The 18,309-nt window shown below is 36.2% G+C and overlaps 1 protein-coding gene across 3 annotated transcripts in view; it reads left to right on the top strand.

Annotated features, from left to right (window-relative positions):
- The window catches only part of LOC131549152 (CSC1-like protein 2), a 50,068-nt gene that overhangs the window by 7,835 nt on the left and 23,924 nt on the right, over positions 1-18,309 (top strand). For 2 of the 3 annotated variants that reach the window (XM_058791007.1, XM_058791006.1), the window contains exons 2-4: positions 9,637-9,849; positions 12,403-12,482; positions 16,000-16,038. In XM_058791007.1, the coding sequence (XP_058646990.1) occupies positions 9,682-9,849; positions 12,403-12,482; positions 16,000-16,038 (287 nt within the window). In that variant the 5' untranslated portion in view covers positions 9,637-9,681. The remainder of the gene's footprint in view (positions 1-9,636; positions 9,850-12,402; positions 12,483-15,999; positions 16,039-18,309) is intronic. The other variant, XM_058791008.1, reaches the window with a different exon arrangement.

Here is an 18,309-nt window from a genome sequence, read left to right as displayed (position 1 = left end):
ATTTAATCAAAGTAAACTCCAATTGCATTGCATAACTACTTTTCATTAAAACACGAAGCTAATTATAAGTGTCAGTCAATTTTAAATTGTGAAGTATTTCTGAAAGTCTGAATCATTGTTTTGGCACTTTTGAACACATCTGCATGTTTATTAAATGTTCAGCTTTACGTAAGAGTGTTGTGCTCTCAGCTCAATTTGGCATGCATTTCTTTTCATGCATTTATATTTATTTAGCAGATGCTTTTATCTAATCCCTGAGAACTGAACCCATGATGTTGATGTTTCCAGCGTCATGCAAAAGCTTCTCCTAAATTCACTCTGGCCTGGTTTACCAACACAACACTGACTTTGTGACAGAAATATAGTGATCAGCAGATCAGGACGAGGAATTGCATCTCGAGCCTCCTGAGGGAATTCCTCTCGCTCCAGACGTCCTACTCGCAGGCATCTAGATGTCTGCTGAGGTCACGGCCGTCACCAAGACAGATATTTAACTTGATGTCTGTCCGTGCGCTTCTGATAAACGACCAGCTGCGAGCAGCTTCAGGATATTGACAATCCAATAAAAGCAGACGCTATCAAGTGGTTTGGCAGGTCGCAGGGAAAGTGTTTCCTGCTCGCAGAAGGAAGACGTGCCATTTAATGCACAAGAGAAAGCCCTTAATGAAATGCTTAAAGTATTAATTCGATTACTTCAATGCATCGGCACAAGAGCCTGGAGATGTTTCAGATTTCATATGGGGCATGTGATGCTGTGTAGATAATTCGATTGAACGTGTTTTTAATAAGCGTAGCAGCGCAGGACATTGCTGAACAGATCAAATTATCTCAACAGAGAGCAGCATAACAGTCGGGTTTCATAAGTAAAACCCTATTCATTGTTTTTCATAGAGAAATGTATTTTTAGCAATAATGCTCTAAACATTTTAATGTGTATTTGGGATGCATCCAAGTGTACATCAACAAAAGATTGTTTCATCAAAATAAGTTTAAAACGAAGAAATGAATACACAAATGTTAGAGCTGTATTTTTACAGTTGTAAAGTAAAATAATTATTATTACTTCTATACTTCATTTCTTACTGTGAAATATTACAATATTACTATTTCTTATTTTCTCTTTATTTTGCATTTTTAAAATATTTTATTATTAAATAACAATGTAATTTTATTTAGTAGTAATGCAATTTTTGTAATGTTATTTTTAATCATAATTAAATATGCAACCAAACCCATGCAAAATGTGCAACACAACAAACTTGGATTTTTTTCACAAGTGGTCGAATCTCTTTTTTTTGTATTCTTTTATTCCTGTTTTGTCTCACTCTACGGCTGTCACATATCGTTTTCTGGCATTTATCTCAAATCCCAAAAGAGCTTGAAATGCTAACATTATTAACTGACAGCAAAAACATGATTAAGGCCTTTTACGTTCATAACATAATGGTGGTTTTTCTTATACTCGGATCTCGCTCTTTGGTGACTTCTGCCGATTTCAGCTTGTAGAATGTAATTGTCACTCAAATGTGATTGAACACAACTATGTTAAACCATATTCTTCTGCTATATGAATGTCTCTTATCATTTGGTTGGCTTATTTTGGTAATTTTATCAGATTTTGGCCCAAATGTAACCATTCATCCAGAATCTTATCAAATCACAATGATGTTCAATCCGATGTGATGATTCAGTCTCATTGGCTTTCATTGAATTGAAAGCACATAATCTGAATTTGATGAAGCCACTGCACTGATGGCTCTTTAATGATTTCAAACACAGATTGTAGAAACCACTGGCACTAATGGCTCTTTATGTTCTTTATGATGCTTTTGAGAAACGCTGTCCTGGATTCCTTTCTCCTCTGCTTCTCATTTTGTTCATGGTCTTTAGATGGTTCTCTGAAAATCCCTTCCTCTCTTTTTGATTGAGGACAGTCTCAGCTCACGCTAAAAGCTCTTTTGTCCAGTTGATGATGTCCTCAAAGGGAGTTTTTTTTTCTTCTGAATTAGCAAATGCTCGTGAAGAGCTTAACAGGAAACATGTGGATGTTAATGAAGTTATTTTTCCATGTTCCTCTGGAGTTTAACATGGTTAATGTAATTGTGCTTTATTCTGAGCTATTAAAACACACAAAAACACAATGATTTTCTGAAAGCTGTGGTAAAACATTAACGCCACAGATGCTGTGAACATCTTCATCCTTAATTAACTGTCTCTTCTTCTTTGTTCTTATTCTCCTTTTCTTCTGCTCCTCCTCACTCCATTGATCATCTTCTCTTCTTTCTTTCTTTTTCTTCTCATTGTTCTCCTCCTCCTTGTTCTTCATCTTCTTTTTCTCATTGTTGTACTTTTCCTTCTCATTGTTCTTTTTCTCGTTTTTCTTCCCTTGTTTTTCCTCCTCTGTTTTCTGATTGTTGTTGTTCTTCCTCTCCTCCTTTTTCTCATTGATTTTCTCCTCATCTTTCTCCTTGATGCTCCTCTCATTCTTCTCTTCTTGTCACTCTCCTCCTCCTTGTTCTCCCTGTTTTTCTTCCTGTTGTTGTTCTTCTCATTGTTGGTCTTCTTGGTGTTGTTCCTGCTCAGTGTTCTTGTGTTGTCCTTCTCCTCCTCCTTCATCTTGTTGTTTTTCTTCTTTTCATGATTTTCTCCTCCTCCTAATTGTTCTTCTTTGTCGTCGTCTTCATCTTCTCCCCCTTTCTGTTGTTTTGTTGTAATTGAGATCATATGACAGACCACAAAATCTTTGTTAGTTATTCCTGACTCTGATTAAACCTCATAGAAGATGTTCAGACCAGTATTAATAATATAGGACATGCAACACAATTAAAATAATGTGATCTTCAAATATGCTGGACTGGAAAACACAATTACATCATTAGCCTGTTACTCCACTTGATAACTTCCCCTCAATCTCTTTTGTGTGTCAACCAAAGATGCAGGAAAATTCAATGCTTTATTGATTTTAAGTCCGTTCTAATTGCTTAATGGGTTATGCATGTATTATATGTGTTATTTTCAGTGGTAAAAATACCAAATTGAGATCTGGATTGTTATGAGACGGTTAGACGCTTCTTATTCCAAACTCCTCTCTGTTTCCCCTGTTCCTCTTTTGGCTCAAAATTAGGAGAAAATAGAAACATCCTTTTGCTTTTTATAACTGTAAGTAGGTTAGTGGGTTCAACGTAAATAAATAAACATAAAAAGAGTATGAATAAAAAAGTGCAGCCAAGCTTGGGCTGTATTCTTAAGGGAACGCCTCACACCAACGCTGCCTTTATATTTAATGCCGAGCTCTTGGCTGTTTTTCAAACAATTCAGAACAATCACATCTCGTCCAAACGCATCCAGAAAATCCAGCTGAACTCTGGAGGAGACCCTCAGGTGTGTGTTTCTGATGGGCGGATCACGGATCATCATCTTGACAGGTTATTGTTAACAGGATAAGGATGCATGGATATCGGGATTCCCTATGAAGACCTGATCTGGTTTCAACAACTGACCTGTTTTTTGAGTTTTTCTTTTTTTTTTTTTCTGTTCATTTCTCCAAAGGCTTTTCAGAGAAGTCATCATTTACTCTCCGTCTTGTCTTTCCATTGAACATAAAAGGAGGATTTTGAAGACTTTCTTTTTGAAGCTTGAAACGCTTCAGTGCCAGTTCATTGTAAGTGCATGAAAAGCCTTCAGATTTCTTCCTTTTGTGCTCTGAGGGAGAAGGAAAGACGGTGTGAGTGTTTATTTTTGAGTGAACTGTTATTTTCAATCAGGTTTTCAAAGCTTTGAACCGAACTGATCAGTTCAGGGATGAATCACGATGTTACAACATCTGATTTCCCAGCAAAAAGACTGAACAAGGTGAAGATGATGATGATGATGATGATGATGGAGTCAGATGAGTAAATCTAGCCTCTGCCTACAAAACTCAAAACAGCCCTCTTCCTGTTTCCATGGTAACAGTGACATCTCCCATTGGCTTGTCTTGATTTTACAGTGTTAAACAAACCATTTAAAGTTAAGTTATTAGTTATGAAATATATATTTTTTTTAATTTTGTTTTATTTTATCAGAACTGACTAGTTTTTAAGAACCAGATATTTTTCAGAACTATTTTGTTTTATTTATTTTTTACTTTAAAATAAAGTAAATTAATATATATATATATATATATATATATATATATATATATATATATATATATATATATATATATATATATATATATATATATATATATATATATATATATATATATATATATATATATATATATATATATAATTTAATATATATTTTAATGTGACCCTAGACCACAAAAAACGGTCTTGAGTGTCAATTTTGAGATTTAAAAAAATGTAGATTATGTATCATCTGAAAGACGAATAAATAATCTTTCCATTGATGTATGGTTCGTTATGATCGGACAATATTTGGCTGAGATACAACTATTTGAAAATCTGGAATCTGAGGGTGCAAAAAAATCTAAATATTGAGAAAATCACCTTTAAAGTTGTCCAAATGAAGTTCTTAGCAATGCATATTAATAATCAAAAATTAAGTTTTGATACATTTACAGTAAGAAATTTACAAAATATCTTCATGGAACATGATCTTTACTTAATATCCTAATGATTTTTGGCATAAAAGAAAAATGGATTATTTTGACCCATACAATGTATTTTTGGCTATTGCTACAAATATACCTGTGCTGCTTATGACTGCTTTTGTGGTCCAGGGTCACATATTATTTCTTTATAGTGACAAATCAGCCTAGAACTGAATAATCAGTCTGAATCATTTGGAGATGTTATTGAATTACCAGCTGACTCACTGATCATCATCATTTTGAGTCCCATCTGACTCGACCTGAGAATGGTTGATGAGTTGTACCTACACAACCGGTCAGTAATGAACTCTTTTGAGTCTTATATAATCATGTGTAGCTAAAGAGACACATTTAAGAACCTCAAGAGCATCTGTCTTGAGGAGTTCATTCATTATCAACCCCTAAATATCCATTTTAATCTTTAATGCTGTTTTTATTTCTGGAATCTCATTGAGTTGTATGGAATGGAAATGATTGCACTGCTGTCTGGATTGAGAACAGCTTTAGTTTCACTCACAATTTTGCTCCGTTTGTTTTGCATTGATGAATGGAAAATATTAAAGACCACATGTCTTGCTGTAAAGATGATGAGCCGTGAATCTGTTGAACCTTTTAGTTTTCCCGGATGTTATTGATCTGGCGTGACGGGCTGCTTTGACTTTCTGTCAGGACGTTCTCTTGCATCTTTAGATAACCTGAGCAATCTCTGACCTCGACAGGTTGTCTGTTTCTTCATTATAGCTGTGCTAAAACTCCATTATTAGACGTCTGTTGTGCTTTGCCTCTTATTTGGTTCAGTATCTCGGTGTCTGATTATTTTGCGAGCTACTTGATTGCATTTCTGCAAGCTGCATGTTTGTTCTGAATGCATGAGTGATGCTGCTTCAGAACAGAGACAAAAGAGTTGTACTAGTGCTGTTCCACAAGCGTCATTGTCTACATAGGCAGCTTCCTACTAAGGGGACATTCACACAGCCTTTCTGTCTATCAGATTTAAAAAAAAAAACTTTTTTGGTCATAAAGCCTAAAATTTCAGTAGTTACACTAAGCTTAAGACTAACTTTTTCCACAAGCACTTAATTCATGCATCAGAAACAAAAATGTAAAAATTTTCTCTTTTTTGCATTTCCTTCTGCTTTAGATGTGTACTTAGTTTATACTATAAACTTGACATTATGTACTATTATATTGTTGTCTCTTATTGAACTAATTTATTTAAAATGTTAAATATGAATAATATCATGTAGTCTTCAGGTAAACATGGTGGTTGTCTTTTATTCTTGTCAATATTGTTGTTCAGTATGAAGTAGTAGCAGGTTCATCAGGCGCGTTCTTATTGCAAAATAAACCAACTGTTTGCATTTTTTTGTCTTACTAAGATGGATATTTTGACCAAGAACATTTGTCCATGCACAAGTGCATTACAGTAAGTTACAAATATGCATATGAGCATTTAAAAGCAGCCGGTTTTACTCAGACAGTCAGTGGTTTTAGTTTATATTTGACACTACAGACATTGTAGAAATATTTATATTTTTATATTTAATTTAATACGTATTTGTATATATATTTATTTATATTTGTATTAGTATATTTGATTTATTTTTTATCATTTATATTTGCTTTTTTTTTCATTTTTATTAATATTTATGTAATTTTATTTAAAAAGCTAATACATTTGATGCATTTAGATTTATCTGCTGAAATGGATAAATTCTAAATTGTTTAAATAACAGTATACACACACACACACACACACACGCGCGCGCACACACGCTCGCACACACACACACACACACACACACACAGACAGCATATGTAATAAAGTATAATATAATATAGTAAATAGTTTTTCATCATTATATATACATGATACAGCAATAAGAGCACTGCAGTAGAGTGTGTCTGTGCTGCTGTCTATGTAGGCAGCACACTAGGTGTTTGGAACTGCTCCTGTGGCTGAAGGAGAGTTGAGGCCAGTGTAGCAGAACAATCTACCGCAGTGCCGCTGCAGCCCGACCTCACCTTCTTATCCTCTCTCTCTCTCTCTCTCTGTGTGTCTGTGCTAAGCCTGAGTCTCACTGAGTCTCAGCTGGCGGATCGAGCCCATTAGCCGCTCGTGTGCTGTGTTCAGACAGTGCCAGGGGTTGGATCATGTCTCTTCAGCGCTGATCCAGTCATCCTCAGCCGTTACTGGCACCGACACTGTGATGTAGCACAATCTGTTTCACATGCAGACGGGCCACAGCACTGAAGCCAGGGTTTCAGCATTAGTGCTCATGTATTATGTGTTTCTCCTCCAGACTGAAGGAACACAGTTTAAATACACTTTCCATTAGATGTACAACCCTTTGGCTCCATATGCTATGTGTAATCCCACTTTTACCACTTTGCAGTAGAAATAGATCACCCAAAATAAATAAATAAAGTTGATATAATTTATCCTGGCTGCTCTTTATATAAACCGTACAGTCTTTTGGTCTTAAAAGTATAGCTTTCTCATCTGGTGCAGATTGAAAACAATGAAATCGATCTATGAAAATGATCAGTCGATTTATCATCAAGTATTGTATGAGCAGACAGTACTCATGCAAGCCTGTAAAATTTTATATTATCAGTCTTAGGCCAGATTTGAAATGGGCCTAAGTCTTACACCTTCTGGGAGACAATGTAGATTTACATTTATTAGGTTGAATTGTTTATAGAAACACATTTGTGCCTATTTCAGAATCACATTTTAAGTGTTTTTTTTTTTTTTTTTAAGGATGTGGATTTTTTTTTCTTCCTCTTCTTTTTTTATATTATATATTTTATAGTATTATATTGTGTTGTATTTAATTATTGTATTTTATTTATTTATTTATTTAAATGTATTATTATTATTGTATATAATATAGTATGTTGTATTTTATTTATTTCAATATATTATTAATTTGATAATTCTACTTTATATTATGTATTTTACAGTATTATTAGTTGTTGTTGTTGTTGTTGTTGTTGTTGTTATTATTACCTAAAGGCATTAATAATAATAATATTTATAATAAATCTAATAATAATAGTTTATTGTTGTTGTTTTTATTATTAGGCATTATAAAAGTCACATTCTGACCCAAATTGAAGTCGTCATTTACTGCAAATCTTCCTCTTTCCTCTTATTTACTGCTAGAAATCTGCATAGATGCCGGCCAATCATAATAGTTGTGCAGATACTGTCCAACCACATTTGAACTAGTGATTACAGCAACTGGTTGAATGGTGGCCGTATATAGGTAAAACATTCATCCATCTCAGTAACATTGCATCGAATACCTGCATGTGTTCAAACCTACAACCTCAGATCATTAGCAGTTAGACATCCGTTTCCCTTCAGTCAGAAAACTCCCACACAGACGTCTGTCACCGGTGTGGCACAAACACTTGACTCCCCTGTGCTTGCCTGAAATCAGTTTTTTTAGATGTAGCTGAAATGATCCGTCCTGTTTTTAGTGCTGCGGATCTGTGTGGGCTGTTTAGATTTCCCATGGTTCTTGCCAAGGTGTTGGCGGCGCTGGGCCGCAGAGGGAATGGCTGTTGCCGGCGGAGCGTGTGAGAGCAGGTGAGCGCTGGGATGAGTGGGCTGATTCAGACGGAGGAGAGGAGTTGGACGCTCATCAAACGAGTGGCTGGTGTTCCATTGCGTCAGAGCGATCTGCATTATATAACCGCACTCAGTATGAGGGCGAGGAGACTGTCAGATGATGCTGACTGCTTTCATATCTGCTTGTTGTCTCAGTGTTGATTGTCCATTTGAATACTCTAAATGTTGGAGAAAAGCCAGAGACTGTGCATTTGTACAGCTTTACCACAGTAATAATAATACTAAATTAAATTATATTATTATTATTATTATTAGTGGTCAAACAATATGGCTTTTTCGATGGCCGATACCGATAACTTAAAGAGGAGAGTGACCGATAGCACATATGTGATAAGTATGATGAGGTATGTGTAAAAAATGTGTGTGTGTGTGTGTATATATATATATATATATATATATATTTAAAGTAACATGCATAACGATTGCTGCAATGAAATTTAGATGTATTTTACATATTTACTGACATTTATCAGCCGATACGGATAATTTAAAAATGTCAAATATTGGCCAATGCACCAGCCATGGCTATATATTTACTAAATTAGAAATCATAACTTGTAAAATGAATCAAACTGAAATTGGTTAGAAAAATTAACTAGTATTTCTCATAAAGAAATAATTAAAACCATTAATAGTTGGCTTAGTTTGAAATCAAGGATTTAAAGATTATACCCACATCTACGCTCAGGTGCACTGTCAAAATAAGTCTCTTCCAGTCACTGTCAAAAATGTGCCTCTGACACATTGGCAATAACGATAATTTATTGTCAAATACCAGCCCATATATTAGCCTTGACAATATATCGGTTAACCAGTAATTACTATTATTATAAATATGTAATTTTTCCTAAAAAACAATAATAATAAAAAAAAAACTTTTAATTTAGTTAAATGGTTAGTTTTACAAAGAAATAGTTAAAACATGAATAGTTTGCATAGTTCAAAATGGAGGTTTTAGAGGTTATGCTTGCATGTGCACTCAGGATTTGCTGTTGTTAGCACGGTCAAAATGAACGCTTTTGTTGACGCTTATCGGCCGATTTAATTCTAAATATTGGCTGATGTATGGCAATATATCGGCCAACCAATATGTAGTATTATTATTATTATTATTATTATTTAAGTATAAATATTTTATGTTTCTTAAAAAAAAAAATAAAAAAAAGGATTTTCCCATTGCTGTCAAAATAAAAGCTGTTTTTTAAACTTATTGGCTGATACCGATAATGTCAAATATCGGCCAATATACGGTAATATATCAGTCAACCAATAATTACTATTATTATTTAAGAATAAATATAGCATTTTTTCTTTTAAAAAAAACTTGACTCTAGAATGTTATATTTTTGTGTAGTTACAATGAGTGTAAATAATCTTATCTGTTTCACCTTCTTAGGTTCTTCATCAGGATGTTGCAGTGATTGAGGTGAAACATCTGGTCATGATGATGTGGAGTTTTGGGAACCCGACCTGTACGAGTCAGGCCAACTGTTACAGCAATGCTTCCAAAGACTACTGCTACTCAGCCCGGATCCGCAGTACCGTGCTGCAGGGCCTGCCCTTCGGAGGTGTTCCCACCGTCCTTGCGCTGGACTTTATGTGCTTCCTGGTAAATGTCCTGCATGAAAAAATGTGCACCTTGATGACTTTGAGCTCTGCCTGTAGAAGAAAACAAGAATAGTTTGATATTAGCTTTAAAATACCCAAACACAGCAAAATGATTATTAAAATGTTCATCTGCGTTGTACATCTAATGGTGAGAATTGGCATTTCATGATGATCTGGCGAAGAGATGACAAACAGCCTTTTCCTGTCTACATGCAGTCAATTTAATCCATCCATTTATCATGCAGGTTTTTTTTTTTTTTTTTTTTTTAATCATTTAGACAGATCTAAATTTACACTGCAGGGCTGTGCTATTCTAATGGAACAGAATTTTAGAATGTTGACCTTGGCACCAATGGATTGACCCACATTTCTGGTTGTCTGGTCAGATTTACATGATCTCTTCATATGGAAAAATCAAGCGACCTTGCATTTTGAATGTACATGGGCAGACAGAGCTGAAGCGAGTGGCTGTCAGAGCTACGTAACAGCAGTGGTTTAACCTACTAACTCTGTCAGCTGCCTAACTCAGCACCTTGGCTGCCCTCTTGACCTACATTTCTTACTGATGTCTTCAGTTGCGAGCTGCACATCAGTGTAAATGGCAAACGAGTTCTTCATCTCTGCTCAGGTCAATATAAACCTGATTAAAAGCCCCAAACCACATCAGCAGAACAATTAAGCCTTTATTCACCTTTATTTATATAGCGCTTTTAAAGGTCCCATGGCATGAACATTTCACTTTATGAGGTTTTTTAACATTAATATGAGTTCCCGTAGCCTGCCTATGGTCCCCCAGTGGCTAGAAATGGCGATAGGTGTAAACCGAGCCCTGGGTATCCAGCTTCGCCTTTGAGAAAATGAAAGCTCAGATGGCCCAATCTGGAAGCTTCCCTTTATGTCGTCATACGGGGAAACGTTACCTCCCCTTTCTCTGCTTTGCCCGCCCATGAGAAAATGAGCTACTACTGTGCGAGGCAAGCGCAATATATATATTTTTTTTTTTCCTTGAGAGACATCATGGCTTGCAAACGAGCGAAGCATGGCAGTTGCTCAGTGTTTGGATGTACAAATGAACACCGAAGTATTTTTTTTTTTAGTTCCTTCATCCGAGCCTATGAAGTGTGACATGTGTAACATGACTTCAATATATGTGGACATGGGCAACTTTGTCATTAAAAAAATTATCCAGAGAACAGTCTTCTCTAAATTACAAAGATTACTGATATAGATGCTAATGCAGCTTTAGAACCGTAGCAAATCAGAGCAACATGAAAAGCCAACAATGTAGGCTAGCATTAGCTACATGATAATAACTGTAACAGCATACATAAACAAACCAACTAAAGTACCTTATCCAGACACAATATTTTAAACTAACCATTCGGAGACGTCCTGCTGTAGCCGCTGAGTTGCAACTTCTTCATCCGGTACTTCTCCATCCGGATCAGATTCTGGGTCAAACTGAAAAGCTTGAAAGACTGAGTGTCTACGAGCCATTGCGATACATCCCCTGTCAACATTAGCGCATGGTACCGTGGCCGCAAGCTGGTTAAGGCCACCCACCCTCCACCTTGCCCCGCCTCTCTCCTCCTCATTAGCATTTAAAGCTACAGACACAGAAATGGCACGTCCTAAGGAAAGCTCATTGTAGGACTGGCTTGTAGTGGCTGAAATTCTGCACCAAGGCTGAATTTCGGGAAAGACACTTCAGATACAGTACTAGGGACCACTTAGGCCTATATAAAAGCATCCAAAAAGCAGCATATCATGGGACCTTTAACAATACAGATTGTCAAAGCAACTTTCCAATACCAAAATAGGAAAATAATTTCAATAATGTAAAATGACAAGATTAAACACTCAATTTTCAGTTAAAGGCATTTCATTATTGAATTCAATGATGTCATCATCCAGCTCAGTTCAGTTTAAATAGTATCTGTGCAATCAAGTCGATGATATCGCTGGAAATTAGGTGCCTTGATTTATCCACAGATTTATTAATTGCATTTTTCTTTTCTTCAATCTGGTAGGCTAACTGCTGTCATCATCAGGGTCTAAATAGATTACCACAGTTGGGTAGATCAGAATTATTGTTGTCCAAGTGCTGAACTTCCTTGATCAAAACAGCAGATTTATCAGGATTTTGTAGTTATAGTGCCCCCTATGGACGGGATTGGATGAAAATTGGTGTTTTCCCTTAAATTGTCCTTATTTTCTTATGTACCAGATGTCATTAAGTTTGATTAATGTGTTCAGAAGATACATTCATTAGTAGAAGTAGGCCATGGCCAAACATTTAATTGGCTTGTGTTTGCGTGATGAACGAATTAATAAATAAAAATCCCCTAGATTGTTCTTTCAAGAGTGTTTTTTCACCTAAGTATTACTTTTTTTACATTATTGGATGGACAATTTCATGTCACAGTAACTATTTATTTCACAATATGCTTGTAAACATTTGGCCTTGAGCACATTTATTTTAACGGAATTTGTGTATTAGCTTGACTTCTCTCTTTATCACATGGCTAATTGTCTCTGTATCTCCATCTCCCAGGTTCTTCTTTTTGTCTTCTCTGTTTTGCGGAAAGTGGCATGGGATTATGGCCGTCTGGCCCTGGTGACCGATGCTGACAGGTAAGGACATGTCGCTGTCAAACCTGCCTGATTTATGGGTGTCATTTGGATGTCAAATTGAATGAATTCTCATTGATGTGCAGTCTTCAGATCCTCTTTATATTCTTTGTAGAAGATGTATGTATGGTGTTTTACTTGGAAAATGCCAAGCAAAAGAAAACTGCTTTGAAAAAGAAAGCATTACATCTTGGCGTTATTTGAATCCCATGTACACAGTCTGAAAAATGACAGGGTTTGGCAGATGTGGATAAAATCCCCAGAATCCCCGTTCCACACTGTGAACTGAAATGACCAGCATCAGTGGAGATCATCTCATCCAATCAATGAAGTCCTCTCATAGAGTACCACCTATGGTGGCCAGAAGTGGCTGCAAACCTGATGATTGAGTAGAATCACTGAGATTAACCATCACTTTCTGCTAACCACAGGTCTTAAGAACACATTTGAGTAAACAGAAAGACCACCACCTCTGGTTACTGATGAAATAGTCTTTCTGTGTCTCATGGGATGAAATTTAAGTTTGTTTTTTGAGAAATTATAGTCTTGCAAAGAAGTAACCTCCTTGGTTTTCAGACCCATGCCAAATAAAGACAAACACAGCTCAACAACTCAAATTATAGCCAAATTTTGCTATCTTGAGGGTCTAAATAAATGGCAAAATTTGAGAAAATGACCACAGTTTGGTACAACATAAAAATTGTCGTCCGAGAACTGAACTTCCTTGATCAAAGCTGCAGATTCATAAAGATCCGCCCACTATGGCGGAATTGGATGACAATTGGTGTGTGTCCTCAAATTGTCCTGATTTTCATATGTACCAAGTTTCATTAAGTTTGAACATTGCTTTCAGAATTTGTCCTTTAGTAGAAATTGACTCATGTGTGCCGAATGAATTAATGAATCACAATCCTCTAAATGATGTTCTTTCAGGAGTGTCTCTTGACAACGCTAGTAGTTTTGGATCATTATAAATCAGGTTCTGCCTCATATAGATAGTCTTCGTCCATCTGTACACCCCACGTGTGCTTTCGTCCCAGTCTCACAGCTTGAATATCCAGGTGCAACTAAACGCACCCAAAAACCTTCATGATCCACTGATGTTTCTTTGGCAGGAAAAGGAAGTGAATTAAAAACCGCTCCCACAAGCCATCTGCTTCATGAGACAGTGGGTTTCATTATCGCTGAGCATATTTGCTGTGTTTCTGCTGCTGTCGGTGCACATCACCACTGTGTTTCTATTTTCACTCTGCTCTTCCTCTTGGTTTTTGTTTAGTGCCCCCCATTGGTCCGGAATGGGGCCAGAAATGTTCCCACATATAATTTTCCTTTGAATCGATCATGTATTATTTGCTGCTTATTAAGGTTGCTGGAAATAGACAGAGCCGCTGGCATTGTTTTTTTTTAACTTGGTTACATAAGTGCCACATACATCATTTTAAAGACTGAGCTTGTAAGAGCTACAGTTTAATCTGGTGATCACTAACCAGTAACCTACCCTGGTACTACCTTGATTCTTTTGGGGCATTAAGTGAGGGGTACCATTTGCATATTTGTGATTCTGAGGGCTTTGAAGGCTGTTGTATAAATTGATTTCTTGTTAAAAGTCTAACTGTTTGATGCTTTGCTGCTTCCTGTAGTAGTGGAAACAGGAAATAGAGCTTTGATAAGCTTCCTACTGGGTTCGTAGGGAAATTTTGCTTCTCCAACTCTCTTCTTGCTGTCTTCCACTGTGTACATTCCACTGAATTGAAAGCACAGCTGTAATGTGGTGTAATTGAGCCACTTTAAGCAGCTGTTGGCATTAAATAAGTATCCTAGACTCATTGAAATATCACAGAAATGTGGAGCATGTGCATTGCAGCTTTCTACTGTGCACTCGGATTGGGTCGTCATTATATTTTGGGATTTGACCGTTTGGAGTTCGGCATTACTGGCACTGTCTTACAGGTCCATGTAACAGAATGAGATTTGGATTTATCAATGCTAATGCTTTTTTTTTTTTTTTTCCTTCTTTCTCATGGAGTACCTCAAGGATCTGTCCTTGGTCCACTCCTATTCTTAATCTATATGCTTCCTCTGGGTCAGATCATCCAGCGCCATGGTCTAAATCTCCACAGCTATGCCGATGATACGCAAATATATTTTACCGTACAGCCCAATTCTGTTTTCGCCCCCTTCTTCGTTTACATCTTGCTTACATGATCTCAAAGTATATGGATGGCCCAAAACTTCTTAAAGTTAAATACTGGAAAAACTGAATTTCTGTTAGTTGGCCCTAAATCCCTTGTCTCCTCCCAACCTGACTACTCCATTAACATTGACAGAGTTATAGTCCATCCCTCTCCCACTATACACAGTCTTGGTATAATCATGATTCTAGTCTACGTTTTGAATCCCATATCAATCAGCTTGTCAAATCCTGCTTTTTTTTTTTTTTTTCACCTTCGTAATATTGTCCGCCTACGGCCTTCTTTAAATTCCAAAGATGCTGAAACTGTTGTTCATGCGTTTATTACGTCGCGTTTGGATTATTGTAACTCTATTGTTTGGATTATTGTAAAATTTACCAAGAAATCAGCCCACATCACTCCGGTTTTACAGCAATTATATTGGCTCCCTTTCACCTATCGTATTCAGTTTAAGATTCTTGTTTTAGTTTTCAAGGCCCGTTATGGATTAGCACCTTCTTACCGTTCTGAATTAATTCTGCCCTATGTTCCTGCCCGTTTGAGATCGAGTTCTGAAAATGTACTTGTAGTACCCAAATTCTGGCTACCTAGTGTAGGTGGTAGGGCTTTCTGTGTTTCAGCTGCCATGTTCTGGAATACACTACCACAAGGTCTCCGTCTTATCTCCTCACTCCAGACCTTTAAAGCTGCTCTCAAAACTCACTTATTCACAATATGTTTTCTTAATTGATTGCCTTAATTTTCTGCTTTATGCTTGTTTTGTGACTTATCTGTATATTGCATACCATTTGCATCTCTGTCTGCTGCTTGGCTATTCGTGTTGTATACTATCTGTGTACACTTGTTATTTTTGTGTTTGTGTTTCTATTTACCTTATGTAAAGTGTCCTTGGGTATTTGAAAGGCGTTATAAATAAAACTTATTATTATTATTATTATTATTATTATTATTATTATTACTGCACCTAATGTTATGTTACCTTTTTTGTTTTATTTAATATTTAGTTATTTTTATATTTTATTTACATTTTGAATTTTATTTTCTTTTTGAATTTATTTTCTTTTGTATATTTAATTTTATTATTATTATTATTATCATTTTTTTTTGTATTTTTATATATATTTATTTATTTTGTTTTTATACTTTTGTTTAAAGTATATTGGGAGATACTGATATGTTCTCAGATATCATGCATCTCATTTTCTCACCTAACGCCGCTCTATTTCCACAGCTGAAGCTCTGACAGTGGCAGTCTTCAGAGATTTATTGATCTGAATGAATTCAAGCTTATTTTTTCCTTCCTCTTGTTTTTTTCTTTCCTTCCCAAGACAGAAGAGAAGATTCAGCGGTCTGGAGGAGCGGGAGTAGTATGTTCAGTTATTGTTCCTCCGCTTTATTCTGCTCACTGAAGAACTAACCGCTCACTTCTTCTGATAAACTTGTGTGTGTGTAATGGTTTGTAATTGTGGGGGTTCCTCACCTTTGACCTTTTTCTAACACACAAGATGTTGCTTTAAAGGTTTGTGTGTGATTGTTCTCCTGAGTGTTTTCTCTCACTGCTCCCCACATATTAATATTCCTCTGGTGTGTGTGTGTGTAAATTTGGTTTTCCGAAGGGCCTCTAACACATGAGTGTCAATAACTGCCTGCCCTTCATGTCTCTTTTTGTGACGTTTGTTATTTGACTACAGTAGGAGGAAGGAACGGAGTAACTATGAGCCTGTACGCAGGTAAAAGAGCTTTAGCGTGTCTTTCTGACCCGTTGTGACCCCAAAAGTGGATCCAAAGAGACCCCTGAGTATTGTGAGTCGTCCTGCCCTTGTGAATGTGTATCTTCTCATGTAGAGTGATTTGGTGATCATAGGTGGATATGATCTCCACAACGGAGCCGCTGAGGTCATTTTAGCTGTAGATGACGGTGTCCTTGTTCTCCCAGAGTTGTCCTAATGGTCCGAAGCAGCAAAATAGTCAATTTCAAATGGATTTAAAGGAATATCTCACCAAAAAATGAAAATTCTGTTAGAATTTTATTCACCCTCATGATATTCCAAGGTAGGGATAAGTCACGAAAGGTGACTAGTCAACCAGCAAACAAGTTATCAGACTGTTTGTCTGTTTTCTTTTTGTTTTTCTTAGTGTGCATATAAGAATTTATGTAATAAAAAGGGAAATGTAAGAAATATTATACAGTATAATATTGTACACTAATTTGTTTCAATTTATTTAATTTTTTTTTATTTGCACATTTGCATCTTTAATTCTTTAATGCCCAAAAGGAAAAAAAACAAACAAAACTACAACTATAAAGCATCATTGAAGGAGTCCAGACATGGAATATAAAAGTTGTCCAGTGACTTCGGCGCTATCCCTACACATACAGTATAAATCACAAGCTGTATAGAATTTAATTCGCTTTAGCTCTAAACCAGCAGAGTCTGTTCATGGCATCAGCAGAGATTTCTGCTGCACAAACACTGCTGTCTTACTGATTTGATTTGATTGACAGGTGATGTGTTGACGAATGAAAACAAGTGTAGAAATAGAGCTTGGACTCCGTTCAGAGTGTTACTCAGTGCTGAGGTCAGGAAATGCTCAACCCAGGGATTTATTTTTACTCATTTGTTAAATGTTCGTTCTGACCCGGTTACCTTTTGAACCGGTGTTCTTATCACTGCATTTGAGACGCAGCAGTGCACGTGTTTCAGAGAGGACGATTCCTGCGTCCCACACGGATCCTTCTTATTCAGTTAGTCTGAGTCTGTCAGTCATCCAGACCTGCAGCAGAGAAACCACGGTAATGATGCGTTTGACAGGATCCTTTTTCAAACTGTGTCAGTGCTGTTATGGAATCGTTTCTCGCAAAGAAAGAGGATCCGGCCCTTTAAACCTGCTGGTTTTCAACTAGGAACTAGTAACGTCATAGAGATGATGTCTTGAACGTGTACAGTTTTTAAAACGGCTCGGTATGAAACATTCATCAAAGCTAGTGAGCAATGCTTTAAAACGCAAAAATAAATGACTTTAGGTGCTAAAATGTGTTCATAAACGAGTAATCGGGTTGATAAGTTATCTATATATAAATTTATATTTAAAAAATCTGGAAATATGTGAGATTTTATAATAGTTTAAGCTGAATTTTTAATTGTTTAAAGCAATTGCAGTTTATTTTTGCATTTTTATTTTAAAGTGCATAAATGGGTCAAGCTTATTAAATCGATTACTCTTTACTAATACATTTATTTTATTTTTCTTATAATAAAAAAAAAACAGGAAATATGTATATATCAGCCTAATTGTATCAGACTTTATTTTGAAACACATAAATGACTTTGGATTTAGATGTTTGTAGCCTCTAAACACTCAAAACTGAATCTAAGGAGCATGAGCATCTTCCTCTCAGAGTGGGTTAGATCTGTGTTTGTGCTGCGGTGTGTTTTGGTAGATTAGGCTTCATCTCAACTGTGGATTAATATCTTTTAGCATACAGAGGGAAATGTGCTTTATAGATGTATCCTCTGTTCCTCAAGCCCGTAAATACTTAATATCCCATCTACCCTGAGATGAGACTGACCTATATTTGCCTCTGTGGACCTAAACGTTTAGGCTTTCTGACTGTCCGGCTCCGCTTGGCCTTCAGA

Source organism: Onychostoma macrolepis, chromosome 11, assembly GCF_012432095.1.
Source record: "Onychostoma macrolepis isolate SWU-2019 chromosome 11, ASM1243209v1, whole genome shotgun sequence".
NCBI lineage: Eukaryota > Metazoa > Chordata > Actinopteri > Cypriniformes > Cyprinidae > Onychostoma > Onychostoma macrolepis.
The sequence above is the reverse complement of the archived record's forward strand: the minus strand, read 5'-3'. Positions and strand labels throughout refer to the sequence as shown.